The sequence below is a fragment of the Anser anser genome, assembly GCF_964211835.1.
Source record: "Anser anser genome assembly, chromosome: 3".
Taxonomy (NCBI): Eukaryota; Metazoa; Chordata; class Aves; order Anseriformes; family Anatidae; genus Anser; species Anser anser.
The window spans coordinates 15,256,781-15,277,569 of NC_139722.1; the positions used below are offsets into that span (position 1 = coordinate 15,256,781).

A 20,789-nucleotide genomic window follows, 5' to 3' on the forward strand; every position below is an offset into this window, starting at 1 on the left:
GGCTGCATTAAATATTCTTCCATATATTATAGAAAGGACAAAGGTCAGGCGAGTCAGGGCAGCCATAAGGTGACTCAATATATCTATGTCATGAGATTGATTTCACAAGAGAATTAGAAATCAATGCCTGGAATTTAGGGGCTAAGCCTTCCACCTTTAGGTCACCAGTTCAAATTCAGCTCAGTTCAGTAGTGACTTAAGGCCGTTACCCTCTGAAGATTGTTTAATCAGAAGGTATTTGCTTGTGTCTGATATTTTATCACATGTATTTGCTTGAATGTGCCCACATCACAGTGATCAATTACTCATAATTTAAAAACCACTTCCCCAGGAGGGACCCCATGATCAGTAGAGGGACCTTGGACTAGAAGGGTATGAAGGCTGCCCTACCTCATCATTGGGCAATGGCTCCTTTGGATTAACAGTGAGCTTGTGCAAAAGGTAAACAGAGGAATTCAAGGTGGAAGGATATCCATCTAATATTTCATAATCTAATCTTTCACATGTTGGTCCAACTGAAAATTTTCTTCCTGTTTCTCTTCTAAATTACTAATGGGGTTTTAATTAATGTTAATATTTATGTAATGTTAATATTTTTGTGAAAAGTTGGCAACTTGCTTAACACAAAAAAATTGTTTTTTCAACTGTTCAACAAAAATATTTCTTCTCTTCAATTCTATGCGCAAGCAAAAAGCACAAAAACATTGACAATGCTCCACATTTTTCCCTCCCGTTCAGTACCTCTAAATTTGAAGACTGAAGTACTGCGTTTTAAAAATAAATGAAATGAATACGGTCAAGCTAGAAAGCTCCACGGTACAGAAACTCACTACTATTACAAAAGCTGAATAGAACATTGTATATTTTAATAGAAGTGCCGTATTTCATACTGCAATGTTTTCATCTTACACACAGCTTAAAATGCAAGCAAACTAATCTTTTCCTCTGTCATTCTGACCTCAGGGACCCACTCTAAAAAAAAAGGATTTCTTATTCCCTGCTAGGAAAGTGGGCAGCTGTTTGGTCTTTTCGGAAGGAAAATGGTGGGTGAATAGCTGCTTTGTTCATCATGAGAGACTCTCCTTATGAGTGAGAACTGGAAGGGGGTGGGGGGTAACAAAAGAGAGAAACCTTTGGGAGTGGTACATATTTGCTGCATTGGCTTCTTTTATTAGAAAACAATAAATATTGCACTATCACAGAAGTTCTTCCTCCATCTACGCATTCCTTCAGGCTACAAAAGAACAAGAAACAGCTTCCTAAAGGCAAAACTTTAATTTGTTTTGCAGAGTAGTGAAACTTGGTGTGTAACTTGATTAATAGAAACATGCACAGTACATTCTCAGTCTCCTCAAATGCAGACAACTTTTTACTTAAGAAAAATATAGCCCTTTCCAGAAAACTGTTTTTTGTTTTGTTTTGTTTTTGTTTGTTGGCTTTTTTTTTTCCCCTGTGGAATAATGTATCAACTGTAAAACCAAAGAAACAAAACAACCTCAGTCTCCAACAGAAATGACTTTCAAATCATAAGCATAAATGCCTTGATTGGTGGGAAAACTTATTAGCATAATCAATAAAATGGCTCATGCCCCAGAGTCATATTAACAGCCCCTAATGGGAACAAGACCATAAGTCAAAAGCTGGTCAGGAAACTACAGAGACATTTTGTTTTCTTCCGGAATTTTTGTACGTTCCACAGGCATCTTCGCAAACGTATGCAGGTGGACCATGAGAAATCAGGAAAATATTGGTTATTTCACTTGTGCCTTTCCCTGCAAATAAATTCTTTGGGGGAAAAAAAATGAACTACAACAACATACAACAACAAAGCCTACAATACTGAGTTATAACTGCCTTACAGAAACCAAGTATATTAAGAGAAAAAATAAGAAATTATGAAAGAATATGGTTCAAGGGTTACAAGTGATATGCCAGAATCACCAATAAGCCTTAGCGAAAGAGCAGGACATAGTAGGACATACTCTGACTCACAATGACATCTCATTTCAATTCTAAACAAATTAATTTCAATTTCCCTATAAATTCAGACATTCTTCAGGGACCACTTTCTGGAAGGCTAAGATCTTTGAAGGCAGAATGGCCTAAAGCCAGAATACAAAAGTAAGCCTCCTTTCCTATCTTTTGAAACAAAGATAATAAAAAATAGTAAAAAGAGCTTCCACTCTTCATAGTAGGAGTCTATGAAAAGTTTTCATCTTAAAACTAGCACAATACAGAGGTGTAATCCTAATAGGCAGAGAGTTTAAAACAGTTGTCTTTTAGCTTACTACATGTCTCTAACTGAGACTCTTGATGTCTGCTTCTAATTTTATCTCCCCTGATTTGACTTGCATCAGTGTATGAAAATCAGAATCAAACAATCATTTCTACCAGATCTACTGGAGCCATGTAGTAGTATAACCGATTGTAGCAACAGTATGTTGTCCTCATGTCAATGAGATACATCATGTTTTTTCCCCAGATTATAGAGACTGAAAACATTTTTTTTCCAACTTACAGGTCTTTGGATTACAGGTTCTTACAGATTTAAGCTTGTTATAGTATACACAAAAGTTATTACTAAAATTCTTTGCAAAAGATCGTGATTCACTGATGTCTAAATGTAAATCAGCCAAAAATAAGCATATAAATGGTTTCAGAAAACTAAAACAGTATTAAATAAGCAAGCTGAGATGCAAGTAATATAAAAACCTCTCAGTTATGTTCCTGTTGCCTTTTTCTGTTCTTGTTTAGCAAGCAATTAACAGATACACTACTTCCTCCCTGCTAACAGCCTCAGGAGCTTAAGCTGTTAATAGTGCTAGCACTGAATGACTTGAGTGGTACAACATTCCTGTCTTTATCTTTAAAATGACAACACGTGGGTGATTTATAATCCTCTTAATTCTTTTACAATCACTGTTCAAATGTACTGTGACCAACACAACTCTGCAAGATCACATGAGGAAAGAAATCACTGTACATAGAATTACATTATCCACCTTCACACCGTGCTGCCATCACAAATGCCTTGAAGAGTGGCTCAGTCTGAGAAAACAACTGAGTTCACGTCATATCCCTCAGTGTTTGTGAGAGAAATTGGTTAAAGGAAACAAGGACAAATGGTTCTTTTTTGCTATTTAAAGCTCAGACTGGTACATAAATAAATGATGAGGCATTTTTGGTTAACTAAGAAAAATAATACTTAAGAACCCAGGAATACCTGACTGAAAAAAAGAGTTCTCCCTCAGGTTATATACTATTTGTCCCAATGTAAAAACTATTCCATTTTAATTACATCAGTATTTAGTTTATTTATTCACGTGACTGCAGATCACCCCAATTGTGTTGATTTGGATGAGGTTTAATAGCAATCAGAAGGGCTGTAACAAAAATAGGTAGAAGGACCTAGTTTATGTCAGAAGTTAGACAAATGGATGAAAGGCAAGAAAATTGTAAGTATCCTACTTTGTTTTTCTTTTCTTAAAATACTGTGTATTATAAGATTGAATTGAAACATGCAGTATTACCTGATTATACATAAAGGAAAAATTTCAACTTGTAACCATTTATATTTATGTTTACTGTGATAATAGCAAAAAGTCATGGGTTAGGATCCAGAAGCGATACTATTATTTATATGCAATGGAGAACATGATCCCTACCCTAAAGAGATGAATGGAAATTATCATAATTTTTTATAGTACAAACAATTGTCAAACTGTTTACATATATATAGTAGCCAAAAAGGTTCACTTTGACAGACCTACAGTCTGTCCAAGTATGTCAGTATTTGGAAAGCTAAAATCTACTAGTCCAGTGACCAGATGTATAGTTTCAGCAACTAGGACATAAACTGTCTAGACTATGACTTAATTCTTGGACTAATGGATAGAAGGTGATGAAGCATTTCTAATGAACTGGCTTCCTCCATATCTTTCTAAATAGAGCAAGCATAGCCAGCTCTGAGTTGTTATCTTGTTGAGCATCACCACCGAGAGTTACCATACAAATGGAACAGAAATAAGATCTGCTGAACTCACTCTACAAAAAAGACTAGCAATTAATTGCAGACCACAGAAGCATCCACTTACTTCAACCACAGACACTTACCCAACAGGGCATTGCGCCCATTGTCATCTGGCAGGAATCTTTTATCCACAGCACACACTAAAAGGTGATCAGGTAAATTTGGTGACTTCGCACCAACAAGTAAAAACCCTGATGGCACCTCGATATGTTCATTGGAAATGGAAACCAGTCTCAAATCTTTACCGGCCTGGCAGAAACCTAGAAAAAATCAATTTAATGTATTTTAAACTGACAAGATTTTTTTGTTGTTTAATACACACAGTTGTCTTTATTAAAGAGCTTCCAATATTTTTTATGAAAAGCAGAGTTGTATCCTCCGAGGTGAATGGCAAACTAAGAGACAGTTTTCTTCCCTGCCTTTTGGTCAGCCATAACCAAATACTATGAGGGCAATAAAAAACAAATCTGAAAATCCACATTTTCATGATGATGTTGCACATCATATTTATGGGACTAATATTATCATAACTTTGGTCATACATTCAAAAATGCAGATAATAGTTCTTTATATCTAGTGAAATTTACTGGTTTTCAGAATATTTTTTTTACAGCAACATTGAACGAGGTACATTTTAAGTAGGAAAATGTGATGATAAAGCCTAAAAATTGCCACACTCATTTTAGCAAATGTCATGCCAGCAAACTGAACCTTGCCTAACAGAACAGAAATTCTGTCCTCGTGCCAGGTATTTTAACACAAATGCTTATCTGACACACTTTGTAAGACCTTGCAAAAATGTAAAAGCAACCAAGAACAATACAGATTTGTCTAGCAGATAATGAACACTGACATTTTTAGGATTTCTACACCATATAAATGATCTCATTATAATGAGTTACAGGGGAAGAGTCCCAATCCTATCCTTTTCAATAGGGCAAAAAGGCCTTCAGGTAGCATGTTTAGTGTATTTCTTACCATCAGTAGTGCAACATCCTTCTGGAGGAGGCTTCATCTGGTAAGAAACAGGACTACTTGATTCTGAGCCTTCCTCCTCCTCCTCTTCTTCCTCTTCCTCATTATCTGCTCTGCTGCCTGCTACAAATTATAATAGCATATATGACTTAGAAAACAGAAAATGCTGGCAGCAAACCAGTGAATGGACAAGGTGACCCAGTTACAGAAAAGCGTTAGAGAAAATTGGATTCTCTCCTTTTGACAATGACTTCACCGTTGCCAGCTCTTAAGATATTTGTTGTTTGCTTAAAGCTCCAACTTGCAGTCTTATGCTTACAATAGAAAAACTTTGATTAAAAAAAAAAAAAAAAGAAAGAAGAGAAAAAAGTCTTTTAGCCCTTGTCAAAAAAAAAAAAAAAAGTTCAAAAACACAACACCAGTGCAGCTAAGTAAAAATAAAACTAGGGACAAATAAAAAGTAAAAAAAAAAAAATAAATAAATAAAAAATAAAAAAAGGATAAAGTAAAAGTGGCTTTTTTTTAAGCTAACCTCATGGTTCTTGGAGTTCTAATTCCTGGTGCTTTAACTCTTGTTGATCACAACATTGTAACTGTATCCTCTGTTTATAACATTAACAGCCAATATAAACCCAAATTCATTACTTCTTAGCACTTTTGAACATCCTGGCTACAGTCCAACTAGAGATTTTATTAACGAGGTACTGACCATGTCCTTGATGACCATGTCCTTGATGAAGAAACAGTTCCTGCTTAAAACTAGGTTCACCACAGATGATGTCAAGATAAGAATGCCTAATTCGCAGGCAGTCTGTCTCCTACCAGAATCCAGAGCTCTGAGTAAAGCACTGTCACTCCTTGTACAATGTCAAGGAAAGGCAGATGTCTAGGAAGACAATACACAGTGGTCTGTGCATGGACTGCACCATTCTAGGAGTTTCTTACTGAATGCTAAGGAAAAGAATAAATCATTTAGGATTCTTTTTAAGGGACTTTCATGTGTTTTCTCTCCAGATTCTCTGCTGTATACCACTCTTCTGGTGTTCTGGTCACTTAAGTCAGCAATTTTACCTGATAGCTTTCTTGTTAAGAGAATTTACCTGCATAGTCTTAGTGTATGTCTCAGCCTTTCAGCTAGACACTGCTTCTCTCCCTCTCTCTATCCATGGGACAATCGTTTTCCATGCATAATGCAACACCTCCAGCAAAACACACTGAGCAATGACTCCATCCCCTCTTGTGACTAGGACATGCTGAGGGCAAATGGGAAAAAGGTGGCAAGCAGAGGAGTGCAGCTAAATGGTCAATGGGGAGAACACTTCTGCGGACAGGACTTCAGAAAATGTCAGACTGGATCCAGCCTTACATAAGACAGAGGTAGGGAAAAAGTACTAAATGAATCCATTGGGGCTTATGTCTTGTCTTACAGCTTTTTGGCTTAGACAGAGACCTGCCTGCAATGCAAAGAGATTTCACTGGCAAAATTTGGTGGTGAAGGTCTGCAGGTATTTGAGGATCAGACAGAAGCTGAATATGCTGGCTGGACTTGGCAGGTAGAATAGCAATTAGGGTCCTACAATCTTCAGATGATCCAGCTTTTAGTCTTTAAATAGAACAACACCAAAGCTTGCTGCAGTCATCCTCCAGAGCTCAATGCTAACTGGACACACTCTCTTTGTTTCGACCGACTTTTTGGATCAGACACTCAGAATCCCACAGAATATTCGAGGACTTTTTTTTCCTATGACACTCCTCAGAATGTTTTTTTCTTCTATAGAGAAAGGATTGTAGAACTGGCTAAACAAATACTACAGAATAAATCAGAATTAGGGAGGATGCTGAAGAAAGTAAATCTGGTGTTTGAAAGTTTGTCTTTAAACATTATTAAGACTTACATCCCGATCTAAAAGAGGATTTGAAAGGTATGTTTACTTTTAAATATCTAAGCATCAAGCCTGAGTGCTGGTGCGCGCAGATAACGACAGAATGTTAAACACTACTGTTTAAGGGTGTAGTCCAAAGATAAAAGTGCTGAAAGTGGACAAAGAGAAAAGTGAAGCTCTGCATCTTTGCTATTTAAGACAGGGGTAAGTTATGTGTTATGACTTAACATTGACTAACATCCGGATGCAATGAAAAAGGGGTGAATCTGGCTCTCCTCTCTTTTCCTGCACTACCAGCCATGAAGTTCCTTCTTTCCTCTTTGTGCCAGCACTGACACTTACTGGAGCCTGTGAGGAGCCATCCCAGCTTGCTAGCCCAGAAAGCTAACCAAGCAAACAAAAATTAACTTTTTTTTTTTTTAATTGGGTTTATGTATTAAGTATTTATGTATAAGTGCAAGATCCAAGAAATGACAAAGCTGAAGCAGGGTATGGGATTTCCCCCTTTGGCCAGTGGTAAGCTGTTAGGTTTGCTCAGCCGTAACAGATAATTTCACTTAAAAAAAAAATAAAAATAAAAAAAAAATAAAAGAGAGACAAGAAAGAAATAGAAGTGGAAACTAAGGAAGAGGAGAGCTGCAGCACTTTCAAGACAAAAATGAAAAGAATACGAGAGTATGTATGTACTATTAATACACAAGAGTGAACTGCTGTCACCTGTATTGAGCATCATTTGGATTTCTGCTGCTTGTTTTAAAAAAGATCTACACCTTCTGTCTCCCTTTTAAAGCAATATCCCTCCAAGGACCTCTCTATTTTTATATTTCTGTTCCATGTCTTCTTTTTTTAAACTATTCCTAAAGAACACAGTCAAGCACTCAAAACCAGAGATAATATGATGGCAGAAGTAGACTCACAACCATTGTTCTTCTGTTGTATGTTACAGAATGAAGCAGCCAGCTGATCTAACTTGTTATAACTCCATTAACCAACAAGTTTGTGAAGAGTATGTCCATATTTTATTGAATTTAGATTTATTAATAGATACCATAAACACAATTGTTTTCTTTATTCTTCTCAGTTTTTTTAAAGAATTCTTTTCAGTTCTCATGCAAATTGATTAGATCTTTACGCTTATACAGTTCTGGTACCTTAATTTAAAAAAAAAAAAAAATCATATGGAAAATTCTTCTGCCCAAGTGGAGATCAGTAACAAGTGGCTTTCCTCAGGGGTCAGTGTTGGGACAGGCGCTGTTTAACATCTCTGTTGGTAACATGGAGAGTGGGATGGAGTGCACCCTTAGCAAGTTTGCCAGTGACACCAAGCTGTGTGGTGCAGTCGACATGTTGGAGGGAAGGCATGGCATCCAGAGGGACCTGGACAGGTGTGAGAGGTGGGCCTGTGAGAACCTCATGAAGTTCAACAAGGCCAAGTGCAAGGTCCTGCACGTGGGTTGGGGCAATCTCAAGCACAAGTACAGGCTGGGTGGAGAATAGATTGAGAGCAGCCCTGAGGAGAAGAACCTGGGGGTGTTGGTTGATAAGAAGCTCGACATGAGCCAGCAGTGTGCACTTGCAGCCCAAAAAGCCAGCTGTATCCTGGGCTGCATCAAAAGAAGCGTGGCCAGCAGGGCAATGGGGTGATTCTCCCCTTCTGCTCTGCTCTCATGAGACCCCACCCGGAGCCCTGCATTCAGCTCTTAGGATCCCAGCACACGAAGGACATGGGCATATTAGAATGAGTCCAGAGGAGGGCCACAAGGATGATCAGGGTGCTGGAGCACCTCTCCTATGAAGAGAGGCTGAGGCAGCTTGGCTTGTTCGGCCTGGAGGAGAGAAGGTTCTAGGGAGACCTTACAGCAGCCTTCCAGTACCTAAAGGGTACCTGCAGGAAAGCTGGGTAGGGACTCTTTGTCAGGGGTGCATAGTGATAGAACAAGGGGTAATGGCTTTAAACTAAAAGAGGGGAGATTTAGATTAGATATAAGGAAGGAATTTACTCTGAGGGTGGTGAGGCACTGGCACAGGTTGCCCAGAGAAGCTGTGGATGCCCCATCCCTGGAGGTGCGCGATGGGGCCAGGATGGATGGGGTTTCGAGCAACCTGGTCTGGTGGGAGGTGTCCCTGCCCATGGCAGGGGGTTGGAATTTGATGATCTTTGGTCCTTTCCAACCCAAACCATTCTATGATTCTATGATGTCAGAAGGCTGGAGTAAAAAAAGATAACGAGAGGAGAACAAAAGCTTATGTATAAGGATAGATCTCTGCTTCATTTGCATCCTGGTCCTCAGAGTACAGGGATCTGTGTAGTTAGAAGTGGAAATTTCTGTTTATTGTGAAGCTGGAGTATAGGATGCCACATTGCAGACCTCTCCCACCTGAGGAACAACCTTGGAAAAACGCTGTTTCAGGTCCCTTCAGAGTCCCATTCACAGTTCCCTTTGTCTGAAACTTCTATGAAATAAATGTTCTCTGTCAAACTGTTGTGGGACTTTTAATTAATTACAGTTCAATTCTGTTGCCATTAACTGCAAAGAAAACAGAATCAGCCCCTCGTGATCTAAAAAGTTGTCTGAAAGAAAGGAGTTACAGAAGTGTGAAATCGCACTTTTGTTCCTGAACAATGCGTCTGCTCCTGTAGCATCGTTCCCAACTGATGTCAAAATCTATTTTGTGACATCACAGTTGGTTGCCATGGAAATGTTTATGAAATCCTCTTAGAAGGATTTGATAGAAGGATCACTTTGCGTAACGAAAAAGCAGCATAAATATTTAAACCTCACCACCTCAGAGTAAATTCCTTCCTTATATCTAATTTTTAAATTTATTTAAATTAAATTTATTTTGCCCAGTCAGCATGGGTTTATGAAAGGCAGGTCCTGCTTGATAAACCTGATCTCCTTCTATGACAAAGTAACACGCTTAGTGGATGAGGGAAAGGCTGTGGATGTGGTCTACCTTGATTTCAGTAAGGCTTTTGACACCGTTTCCCACAACATTCTCCTCGAGAAACTGGCTGCTCATGGCTTGGACTGGCGTACGCTTCATTGGGTTAAAAACTGGCTGGATAGCCGGGCCCAAAGAGTTGTGGTGAATGGAGCCAAATCCAATTGGAGGCCGGTCACTAGTGGAGTCCCCCAGGGCTCAGTACTGGGGCCAGTTCTCTGTAATACCTTTATTGATGATCTGGATGAGGGGATCGAGTGCACCCTCAGTAAGTTTGCAGACGACACCAAGTTAGGTGCGTGTGTCGATCTGCTCGAGGGCAGGAAGGCTCTGCAGGAGGATCTGGATGGGCTGGACCGATGGGCTGAGGTCAACTGTATGAAGTTCAACGAGGCCAAGTGCTGGGTCCTGCACCTGGGGCGCAACAACCCCAAGCAGAGCTACAGGCTGGGAGATGAGTGGTTGTAAAGCTGTCTGGCAGAGAAGGACCTGGGAGTATTGGTTGATAGTCGGCTGAATATGAGCCAGCAGTGTGCTCAGGTGGCCAAGAAGGCCAACAGCATCCTGGCTTGTATCAGAAACAGTGTGGCCAGCAGGTCTAGGGAAGTGATTGTCCCCCTGTACTCAGCCCTGGTGAGGCCGCACCTCGAGTACTGTGTTCAGTTTTGGGCCCCTCACTACAAGAAGGACATGGAGGTGCTCGAGAGAGTCCAGAGAGTCTAAATCATACTATTTTAAAGAAAAAAAGACCGAACAAAGGAAAATCAGAAAAAAGACATCTCTAAAAACACATTAAAAGTCCCATATATACTAACTGGAGCTAACATATCCTAAGTTTGTACCTTTACAGCAGCAGAATAACTAAAATATCATGCCCAAAGTAGTCATAAACCTTCTTTATAATCAGCTAAAAATACTTCTGCTGCATTTATTAATAAAAATTACTCTTACTATATCTCATTTATAAATCTGTCATGTGTTTACCATCATTTACTGTATAATTTTCAGCAGTGTATGATAAATTATAGGATGACAGATCTGTGTTCCAAATTTCCAAATATTTCTCAAACAATTAAAGGTATTTATAGGTAAAGGTATAGGTATAAAGGTATTTATAGGTAAAGGTATTTATAATTAAAGGATTTATAGTAAATCTGAGAAAGCAGATGACTTAATTTTGTCAAAATAAAAGACAATGCATTTTATATTTTTAATCAAATTCTAATATACATATTTATATACATTTTTAGATCATAAAATATCCAAACAAAACCTTTCAATACCTCTGTTTTTCTGTATTCTAATTCGGAATGTTTGTGCTGATCCTTGGGAGAGAAAACAGCAGAATTGTCTTTGAGCAGAAACACATATTCCTACCTTCCAGTGATGACAATTGCTGTTCAGCTTCCAGATACAACTGAGAAAAGATTGGTCTGGGAACTAAGTTGTTTGAGCGCAGAGAAGCCTCGATAGAATTATGCAACACTTCTTCAAACCTTGTTGTCTTGAGCTGACCAGCATAAGAATTTCCCATCTTCTCAAAAAAAAAAAAAAAAAAGACAAAAAAGAAACAAACAAAAAATAGATTTCAATTTTAGTACTCAAAACTCAAGCACTGCACGTTGATGTCAGACTACACCATTTCTCATGAAAGAGAGAAGCTTCACTGCCCACAAAGAAAGGCAAAGAACATTGACTGCCGCAGTCACTGTGCTGATCCTGGTAGTAAATTACAGGAAGTTATCTAAAAGTAACAGCTTTCTGTAATTCAGCAGAAAGGCAGCAAACTTTGACACCTACAAGCCTGGTTCTAGTAATTCCTTCATTTATATTGCAATTGAGGAGATGCATTTTCAACAGTCAGCAATCTCACCTGTAAAACAACCTCTCTGTTTTGCATGATTTGATCAGAATAAATTGTAAAGGATTTGGGGAATAGCGCAGTTCTGTGTATTTATCTTTGCATAGCCCATCACACCTGAAAACTCACGGCTAAAGCAGTTCAACATATATTTTGTTCATCTTGGAAGTAACATAGCATTGCGCTAACATATTGTGAAAGATAATGGCTTTTCCTCCTCACCTTAAGCAATATTTTTCCATGTAAACAAGCATATTTTTTAAGAGAGAGACACACCTATTATATTTTGCCTTTCATTATTAGGATTTTATTGTTAGTGAAACAGAATAATTTACTCGGACTGTCACTGAAGAGTCAGTCTATTCCAGCTGAATATCTCAGCATTTACTTCCCACGTACTTAACTGCCGCCTGCTTTCTACAGCGAATACAATGACCTGGTATAACCAAAAGCCATGCCAGCTTTCTTTTTCTATCACAAAGTAGCTCTTGCCCTGGGCCCCATGTCCTTTCCCTCCTCAAGTAACTGTGAATAGAAAGCATGAAACGCTTCCTGTTTGTGGCAGTAATTCCTAAAACACTGAACAGCCCCTCCTCAGCACTGGATACTGCTTGGGAAATGAGCTTGTTGGGAAGCATCCTGTAGGAATCAGGCAAGCAAAACTACTTTGAAATCACAGGCTGCTTTTGTCAGGAAGAGAAGCAACATACAAATTTGAAAGAAATAATATACAAATTTGATAGTTTGGATATATTTTTATGACTTTACAAAGCTTCTATACATATATAATTGTATCACTGTATACTTTTTTGTACCAATTTAATACTATATATATAACTATACATTATATGTATGGTGTTATCAGAAGCATAATGAGAATTATATAACAATGCAGACAGCGCTTATGAACATGATCTAGAAAAGGAGCAGGCATTACTGACAAAATAGGTTTATGTACACAAAAGCCAACTGAAAAATCTCAGTGTGCAGCACTGATGTATCCCCATTTGCTGAAGGGTACATGGGAAGCCACAGAGCACATTACCTAGGTTCAGTGCTAACATGGAAGTGATGCATCTCCTCTTCCAACACAAGCAGCTGACAATTCCCTCTGACTCCCCTAGTTTCAAATTTTCACTACTGCTTCACCTACACCAAGCACAGTTGAAGACAATGAGGAAAGTCTGACTTCAGTATTGTCCCTAAAAAGCTTTATCAGAGATGTATGCAACAAAACCCATGGTTAAGATCTAAAGTGAGTTATACCCAATAGTGTTTCCACACAAAGGCACTACATGATATTTAGTTCTAATTCTAATCCATCTTTCAAGCTCTATGTAATAAAGACAAATAATCAAGATACCTGACAGATTTCTATGTCATTCTTCTTTAAAATCCTTCTCCTTATTATGAACTAAGATTTTCTCTTATTAGGTTAGAGATATCTGGTTGGTCAAGGACCTGTCTGCACATTTTCAGGGTCAGGTACAGTATGGTTCTATGTGACTGTTCATCACAGTCTTGAAATTCTAGACTAAAGAGAAATGAAAATGAATAAATACGCTCTCAGTATGGTTAACATCCAAAGCTACACTTTCAGGAATAGAAACAGCATTTAGATATCATGCATTCCACAGAGATCTTACATAGACTGCTTTATTTAAGCACAGAGCCACAGTAAGAAAAGATAATGTAAGATCCAAAGGATTTTTATACTTAAAAATAAACACACAGCTCTCAGATGATAACCAAAAGTTTGATTGTAGTTGCAGAGGCTTGCCTTACAAAGGGCTGGATTTTACCCATTCTCAACATGACTATGCAAAAAAACCTGCTGCACCTGATTTTCAAACTTATTTCTTAAAAAAGCTTCCTTAAAACACATAAAAAATAGGAAGTTTTTAAATTCATCCAGTGTAAGACACAATATTTTGAGACAACTCAAAAGCATTACTACATAAATATGCAAGCAGAACAGCTTTATGCAATACGGCATGGAGGCTTACTTGTTTTACTGATTACTGTCTGCATCTATTTGTGATGAATTAGAAAACACTATGACATTCCAGTTTATAAGCTTTATCCCATAGGTACAGACAGATATTATTCTGTACAGTTTATTAGATAGAGCATTTACTGGTATCTAACATACTAGCTTAGGATTTATAGAGACCACTAGTGGACATCCAGAAAACCTATCTTTAAATTTGCAGATGACAGAAACCTGCATCTTGTTATCTGATGGGAAGTAACAGACAAGGAATCAATGAAGATTAAGCTATTTATGCAACGTACAGATCCTGAAATCCTTTGCAACATAATTAAGTTTATCTATTGTAGTGCTAATTTTGAATGGTTTTGTACAATGAAAAAAAAAAGTACTTTCTGGATTTGTACATGTGGTAAGTTCTTGTGTACCTTTTGGGATCTTACAATCATACTGTCAAATACAGTCATAAGTTCAGGAACGTACTGCAGAAGACGTAAAAAAATATTTTAGAGCCATTTTGCATCATCAAACACACACCACTGGAACCAGAAAATGCCCATTGCAGGAGATTTGCCAGCGTCAGCCTTTGCCATTCAGAATCCCAGTAATTCTCTCAGTTGTGGGAGAAAGAACTTCTGTGCAGCAAGCAGGGGAGAAGCTGTTTCTCACTAGCTCTGTGATGGTTGTCATCCCCTTTTCTTTAAAGCCGCCCAGACTGTGGTACCTGAATTGTAAATTGCTGACTCCGTGGCACCAGGAAGCAAAGGCTTTGAGTCCTATTCTCCTGCTTCAATGAGCTCAGCGTTCCCAGCCCAGATTTATGTCTCTCTTGGATAAAAGTGGGTGGCACAGGCTGAAGTTTCAAATGCATGTGAAATTCCAAGCCATGAACATAGATGGTGACATGATCTATTAAAAAAAATAAAAAAATCACGGTGCAACAGAAGGATAGCCCTCGACCCCATCTACTGATAAATCAAAGAGGACCTCCCTATCTCACAGTCAGTCTCCATGGAGAGCAAGCAGAGAAAAATACTAGTCAATACAAAAGGAAAAAAAAGAAGGAAAGAAGACCTGGACCTGGAAAACCATGATAAAAAGAAGAAAAAGAAAAAAGAAAAAAAAAAACCACTCTGTGGAACATGGGTGCCTGAGAAACAAATGCAGATATAATTGAACTGGGTCAGGTCAGTATGTTAGAAACCCACACATAAATGCTGCCAAAGAACAGTGGCAAATCCAGACAGCTGAAAACGCTTGTAAAAGTACATTAGTCTAAAAATAAAAAGTAGAAGTATGTTTGTCTAAAGAGAACAGCTCTCAAATTCCAAGCAAGGAACTGTCAGGGTTCCCGTGGTAAACAGTGGTTACACAACTAGGGAAAACAGAGATCTGCTTAAGGTTCAATGTTTTTACCTGTCAAATACAGACTCAACTGGAAGTTCAACTGCAGCTGAAATAGCCAGGTTTTGAAGACGTTCTGCTATGGCCTTGTACTACAGTTGATGTGATTTAGAAAAGAAATTCCCCCTCAGCCACGAGGACAATACCTACATCAAGAGCCATGACAGTGACTGGTCATGTTAACACAGAGGACATGCAGTCCCATTCCCTAGCGTGGACGTGTTTGGAGAGAGATCTTTTGATTAGTGAAATGAAGACTAACACAGTCATGACTTCTCAGTTGCAGTTGTCTGTATTAAGGAGCGACAGGGTTTGTGAAGACTGAAGATCTAGCACAGCAACTCTGGACAGAATTTATCCTATACCTAGGGCGGAATGGGTATCACAGAATCAACGATTGGGATGGGTTGGAAGGGACCTCTGGAGGTATCCTGAGAAAAATGATGGACTTTAGAGCAGAGAAATTGATCCAACGCTTTGACAACTGTCATTGAAATAAGACTGTTAGAGAAAGTCTGGTTTTAACAGAAACTGAGAAAAAGCAAATGTATGCAGGCTGTGTTAAGAAGTGTTTTTTTGACAAAAAGATGTCAAGGGATCTAAGAGTGAAATTACGAAGCCACGGTTAATCATTTAGTTGAGAGGTCTGAAGGGAAGAATAGGGGAATATATGCCCAGTTTTCAAGGGTGATGGCCAGATAAAAAATTCAGTCTTACATAGGACTTACTAATTATTACCAGGGGAAAAGTTTCACATTAAACTGCAACTTTTTGTATTCTAAAATTTCATTGACATTTCTATTTTATTAATTTTATGTGATGAGACATATTCTCTGATAGATAAAAAAAAAATAACATCATATATGGAGTACCAGTAGCTGAACCACTACTATTTAATTTTAAATTCAGAACACTATTAATTTCCTTTCTCAGGCAACATGAGAAAAAATCTGATATATTTTTAGCCATTTTAGATATTTGCATTACAGAAGCTGTTCATATCAGACCAAAGCAGTATAGCAATGGATACATTTTCCCATTTTGAGCATTGAGCATTCATACTTTATTAGTCTGTTTCTAAAGTAAGTTCTATTAAATCATTTTTTTTTATGGAAGAATGGTAAGATGTCTCCAAACCCATTATTATTCCAAAATCATTTGTCATTGCTATCACAAGAGGCAGTTCATAACTTGTATAAAATGAAGTTTTGTTTGTATAAATTATGGGTTTAAGTATTCAAAAAGTATTAATATTTGTCTGAGAGGAGAAAGTGTTGTTGACTGCAGCTGAACAATTTGATCACACTTCAGTATTGGAAAAGGTAGTTAGCATGATCCTTTTGCTCACTGAACGTGAGTCAGAACAATCTACTAACATGCAAAGTCCGTCAATATTTCTAAAGTTAGGTAAAGTCTCTAATGACTATTGAAAACCTGTATTAAAAGCAACAAGAAGAAATAAATCCTAGGGCAGGATTCTAGATGTAACTACAGAAAGAAGAGTAAATTTGGAGACACTGCAAAACTGACTCCCTCTGACAGTAATGATAAACAGTATAAGATATTTCTTATGGCTTCACTTCAGCCACAAGACTGAGTAATCATGGTCTATTTTTTTATTTCTGTGAAGCTGTCTGTAGTTATAGACAGTGCACTCTTAATCTTTGGATTTGGTTGAATAAATTATTTTTCATCTTCTGCATTAATGTTTGTCTCATATAAATTAACATTGTGTGTCAAATCTATTCCCACAGGTTATAACAAATTCTTAACGCAGGGAAACTAAACGAGCCTCTTACTGATATTGACCCCCCACAAGACTCAGCAAGACACAGCAGAGTTCTTCCTTACTAAGAGTCATGGCTTGTTTTATGAGCAAGCAACAGAGAGGTTACCTCTTTAGAAATAAATAAAATGGATGGGCCACAGGACATTTTTTGTTTCTGAGGCCCAAAGGACATGTATATAATATAGGTGATGTCTTTACTAATACAATAAAACAAAGTTAGTCTACCCAAAATATCCTTTGTGAATGGTCACTGGCCCAACATAACTTCAGAAGTGTGCCTGGGAATGGTTTTAGAGAGTGCTGGCACTACAGGCATGCCAAGACACTAACAACAGAAAACTGGTTTCTAGCACACTGGAATTTCCCTGCAACTGTTCAATTTACCAATACAGTTGTAGCTACTATGGACAAGAACAAAGCAAAACTTATTCCCTTAGAAAACAATCTGGTTGTTCATGTACCATGTAATTATCACTTGTAGAAGCAATATACAAAGTTTTTTATTTGTCATACGGGTGTAGTAAATAGGTGGACTATTGCCAATTTCTACAAAATATATTGGTTTCTGGAAGTCAAACCTGTTTCCACAAAATATTCTGCATGAACGACTTGGCAGTAAGAAATAGGAAAAAAAGAGCTCAGAAGACTGAGGTTTTTGATACAATAATGGACTGTGGGAAACATTTAACTACATTTCTTCATTTGAGAACACTTTCAGAGCAATGTTTTACTATTTCTATGTTTTTCATCAAAATCATAATGAAAAAAGTGTTCTTTTTTTTTTTTTTGCTGATAGCCTTACTCATAAAGCTAAATTTTGAAACATCAAAAGTTGCTGAGAAATGAGATGATGATACTCTACTTAGCTGAACTCTATAGTGATAATCAGATTAATATCAATAGTCACTCATGGATCTGCAGATTGAAATCCACTCCTCCAGTGAAGTCATTTGTTCCATATCAATAAAGCTGACAAATCATTTCAAAGTCTCTGGCTAATAGTGTTTCATACGTGAATAAAGTTATGGGAGTTCAGCACACCACATTTGGCCATTACATTTTAAAGGCAACATTAAAGCCTTGACTTAAACCACAGATATCTTTGCCAGAATTTCCAGCTCATTTTCTGTTACCAGAGCTTAAAACTCATATATCTCCCATGGAATTTTATTAGAAATGCTGTGGGCAGACCAGATCAGATTAAACTTAATGGTTTCCTAATAATGCCACTTTGGAAAGCAGTTCATGATTAAAAACAGAGGCACTGATTAAGGTTGATGACAGGTCACAGAGAACATAACTCTACCATCTTTATACAGCCAAAAACAATTCTGCTACTGTTTCCATAAAGAGAATATACTGAAAGAAGACTACTGCCCAGACCTCTATACCACTTTTTTTCTTTTTCTTCTGTTCTCACTTTTAATTTTTATCTGACATCTTATTTTGATTTGGAAAATTAGGCTGACCCCAGGCACAGGATTTCTCCTGCATTACCGGTGAGATGATTTCCTCCAATGACTCATGTTTCCAAGCAACAGGAGCTTGGAACAAGAGTGCTGACTGAAAGGTGCCAAGCTTTCAAGTGCACTAGGAAGAGTGGGAAGAAGTCACCAAGCTTTTTGGCAACTTTTCCTCCCAAGCCAAATTGCTCCTATGAATCACTGAAATCAGTTCCCTCAATCAGTTCAGAAGTAAATAATAAGGAGATGTCTTTATTATCAGATCTCTGCAAAGACTAATAGTTACCTCTGCAATGAAATCAAAAGCATGTATTTTCCCCATCTATTGAAAAATCAAGCCCAATTTGTTAACTGCCCTTTGTGCATTCAGGAAAACAAAAAAACAACAACAAAAAAAAACAAACATACTGATCCATATCAATAGGTATGAAAACAGATTGGGACAAATCAGAGGTAAGCAGTCTCAGTAAAAGCACTATTAGAAAGCTGTTGCTTCCTTCTTTTTTCTTTGGGCAGAGAAAAAAATCCAACTATTTAATGAACCACCCTTAATACAAAATTATTTCACTTTCATTTTGGCCATTGGAAAGACAAGAATTTCAGCTAAAAACAAGTATTTTCTTATTTTTGCTGAAAATTTTCAACTGCATACCAACATTCATTATTTTGAAGAGAAAGTTTCCATTTTTCAATTAAAATCCTATAATTCATGCAGGGAATACTATCAAAAAATCACACACAAATATTTTCTACAGACAAAGGAAAAGAAGAATATCCAGACTATGTCTTCAAGAAAACCCAAAATATATTTTTAAACTTTGTATACAAATTCAACTTTACTTTGAACCAAAAAATAAAGCTCCAGTAAACACAGAGCACTCTAACTTGCCATAAACCCATTAAAATATACAGCTATGCATTAGGCTTGGAGATCCGGACTCAGGCATGTTGGCAATTTAGTGAGAAGGAATCTAAATTGTGACAGCTTACATTGTAGCTTTCTGGGGAAACAGAAAACTCCAATTACAACCAAATTCCTTTAATTATTTAAGGATGAAAGGTTGTTTTGATTTTAAGATGTAGTTTAATCTTCCTTTACAAGTAGAGAAAACTTAAACATTCTTCACCCTAGAAACTTCTATGCCTACTGTCAAACCTGAGTTGAATTTTTCTGAGAAATTTAAAATAATGATTTGTTTAAAAATGGCAACCTATCTACCTTAGCTTATCTTAGCAAAGAAGAAAAAATGCCAAACAAAGTTCAAACTGGTTGTAGTAGAGTCCTTGGTGGAAAGTCATACATCAGATTACTAATCAAATTTAAAGAGAATCATAATCATCATAATTGTAACTGATGCCTGATAAACATCTATAACTGGGAAAAAAAAAAAAAAGAATAAATCTTAATTAGACTTTTTACAGATGACAGAACATCTATTATTAACTTGTTTGTTAACTGTGACTTTCACTGGAAATCTATTTTCAGGCAAAATGTTCACATCAATTTTCATTTTCTTGCTTTTTTGATTTAAGGTGAACCCTCTTTTCATAGACAATCATACATGTCACTCCTTAATATCCTGACAACTGGACTAATTCATTAAAAGTAAACATGGAGCTAGGTGATAGTCCAGTGCTGTAATCATCGTGCAGACTAAGCCTAATATATTATATGGCTATAAATACATTTAGGCAATGGCACTTCATCCTGTAAATACTTCCACATTCTTCTCTGCAGGAAACAATGCATTCTGATGCAGATTTCTTTGATTTTCCTACAGGATCTCATAAACTTTGCAGGTGTTACTGGAGGGAAAATCCCTTATCAGCGGCCTCCAGTGTAGCTCGACTGATATGCCTCACTATTTCTACAGCACAGAACCCTGACCCTACTGTTGGTCAGGCAGCTCTGCTTTGGCTCCCCTTCGGCTTTTGTGTGTTGCTTTGATCAGCTCCTGGCTCTGGATGAAAGCAATTCTTTTAGAGACCACCTTCAAACTCTCTTAAAAAAAGAAAAAAAAAAAAGAAAAAAGAAAAAAAAAAGAATTACATACATAAAACCAATTGAGCTTGTTAAGCAGCAGGAAGAAGCCAAGTAGAGGGAGGAGAAAGGGAGGGAAGGAGGTGCCACAAATCAGTGCTAGGAAACGATGATCAAAGTGGCAAGTGGAAAATTAGTAAAAAACGTTCCCTAAGCTGTACAGGTCTAGGTCATCCCCTTTCCCAGCTCTGTCAGTGCAAACTCTTTCTCAATGTTACCCAGGACAGAGATAAAACTCCTCAAGAATTGTCTCACACATGTGCTCTGTACCTTTGAGCGTAGCAGCACTTGAGGTCTTAAGAGTAAAGCGGTAGGAAACAAACTGATGCGTCAGAAAGAAAGAGATTATCTTGAAATACATGTTTTCCAAAGAAAATTCTTAGGAAATCACCACATCGAGTATAATA

General features: G+C 37.5%; 1 protein-coding gene across 7 annotated transcripts in view; it reads right to left on the bottom strand.

The window, feature by feature from the left end:
• GREB1 (growth regulating estrogen receptor binding 1) overlaps positions 1-20,789 on the bottom strand; it is a 94,434-nt gene that overhangs the window by 46,508 nt on the left and 27,137 nt on the right. For 6 of the 7 annotated variants that reach the window (XM_083829542.1, XM_083829543.1, XM_083829541.1 and 3 more), the window contains exons 2-4: positions 11,212-11,368; positions 5,009-5,128; positions 4,114-4,290 (exon numbers count right to left, since the gene is read on the bottom strand). In XM_083829542.1, coding sequence (XP_083685668.1) covers positions 4,114-4,290; positions 5,009-5,128; positions 11,212-11,368 — 454 coding nt within the window. Of the gene's footprint in view, positions 1-4,113; positions 4,291-5,008; positions 5,129-11,211; positions 11,369-13,058; positions 13,230-20,789 lie in introns of all 7 variants that reach the window. The other variant, XM_083829539.1, reaches the window with a different exon arrangement.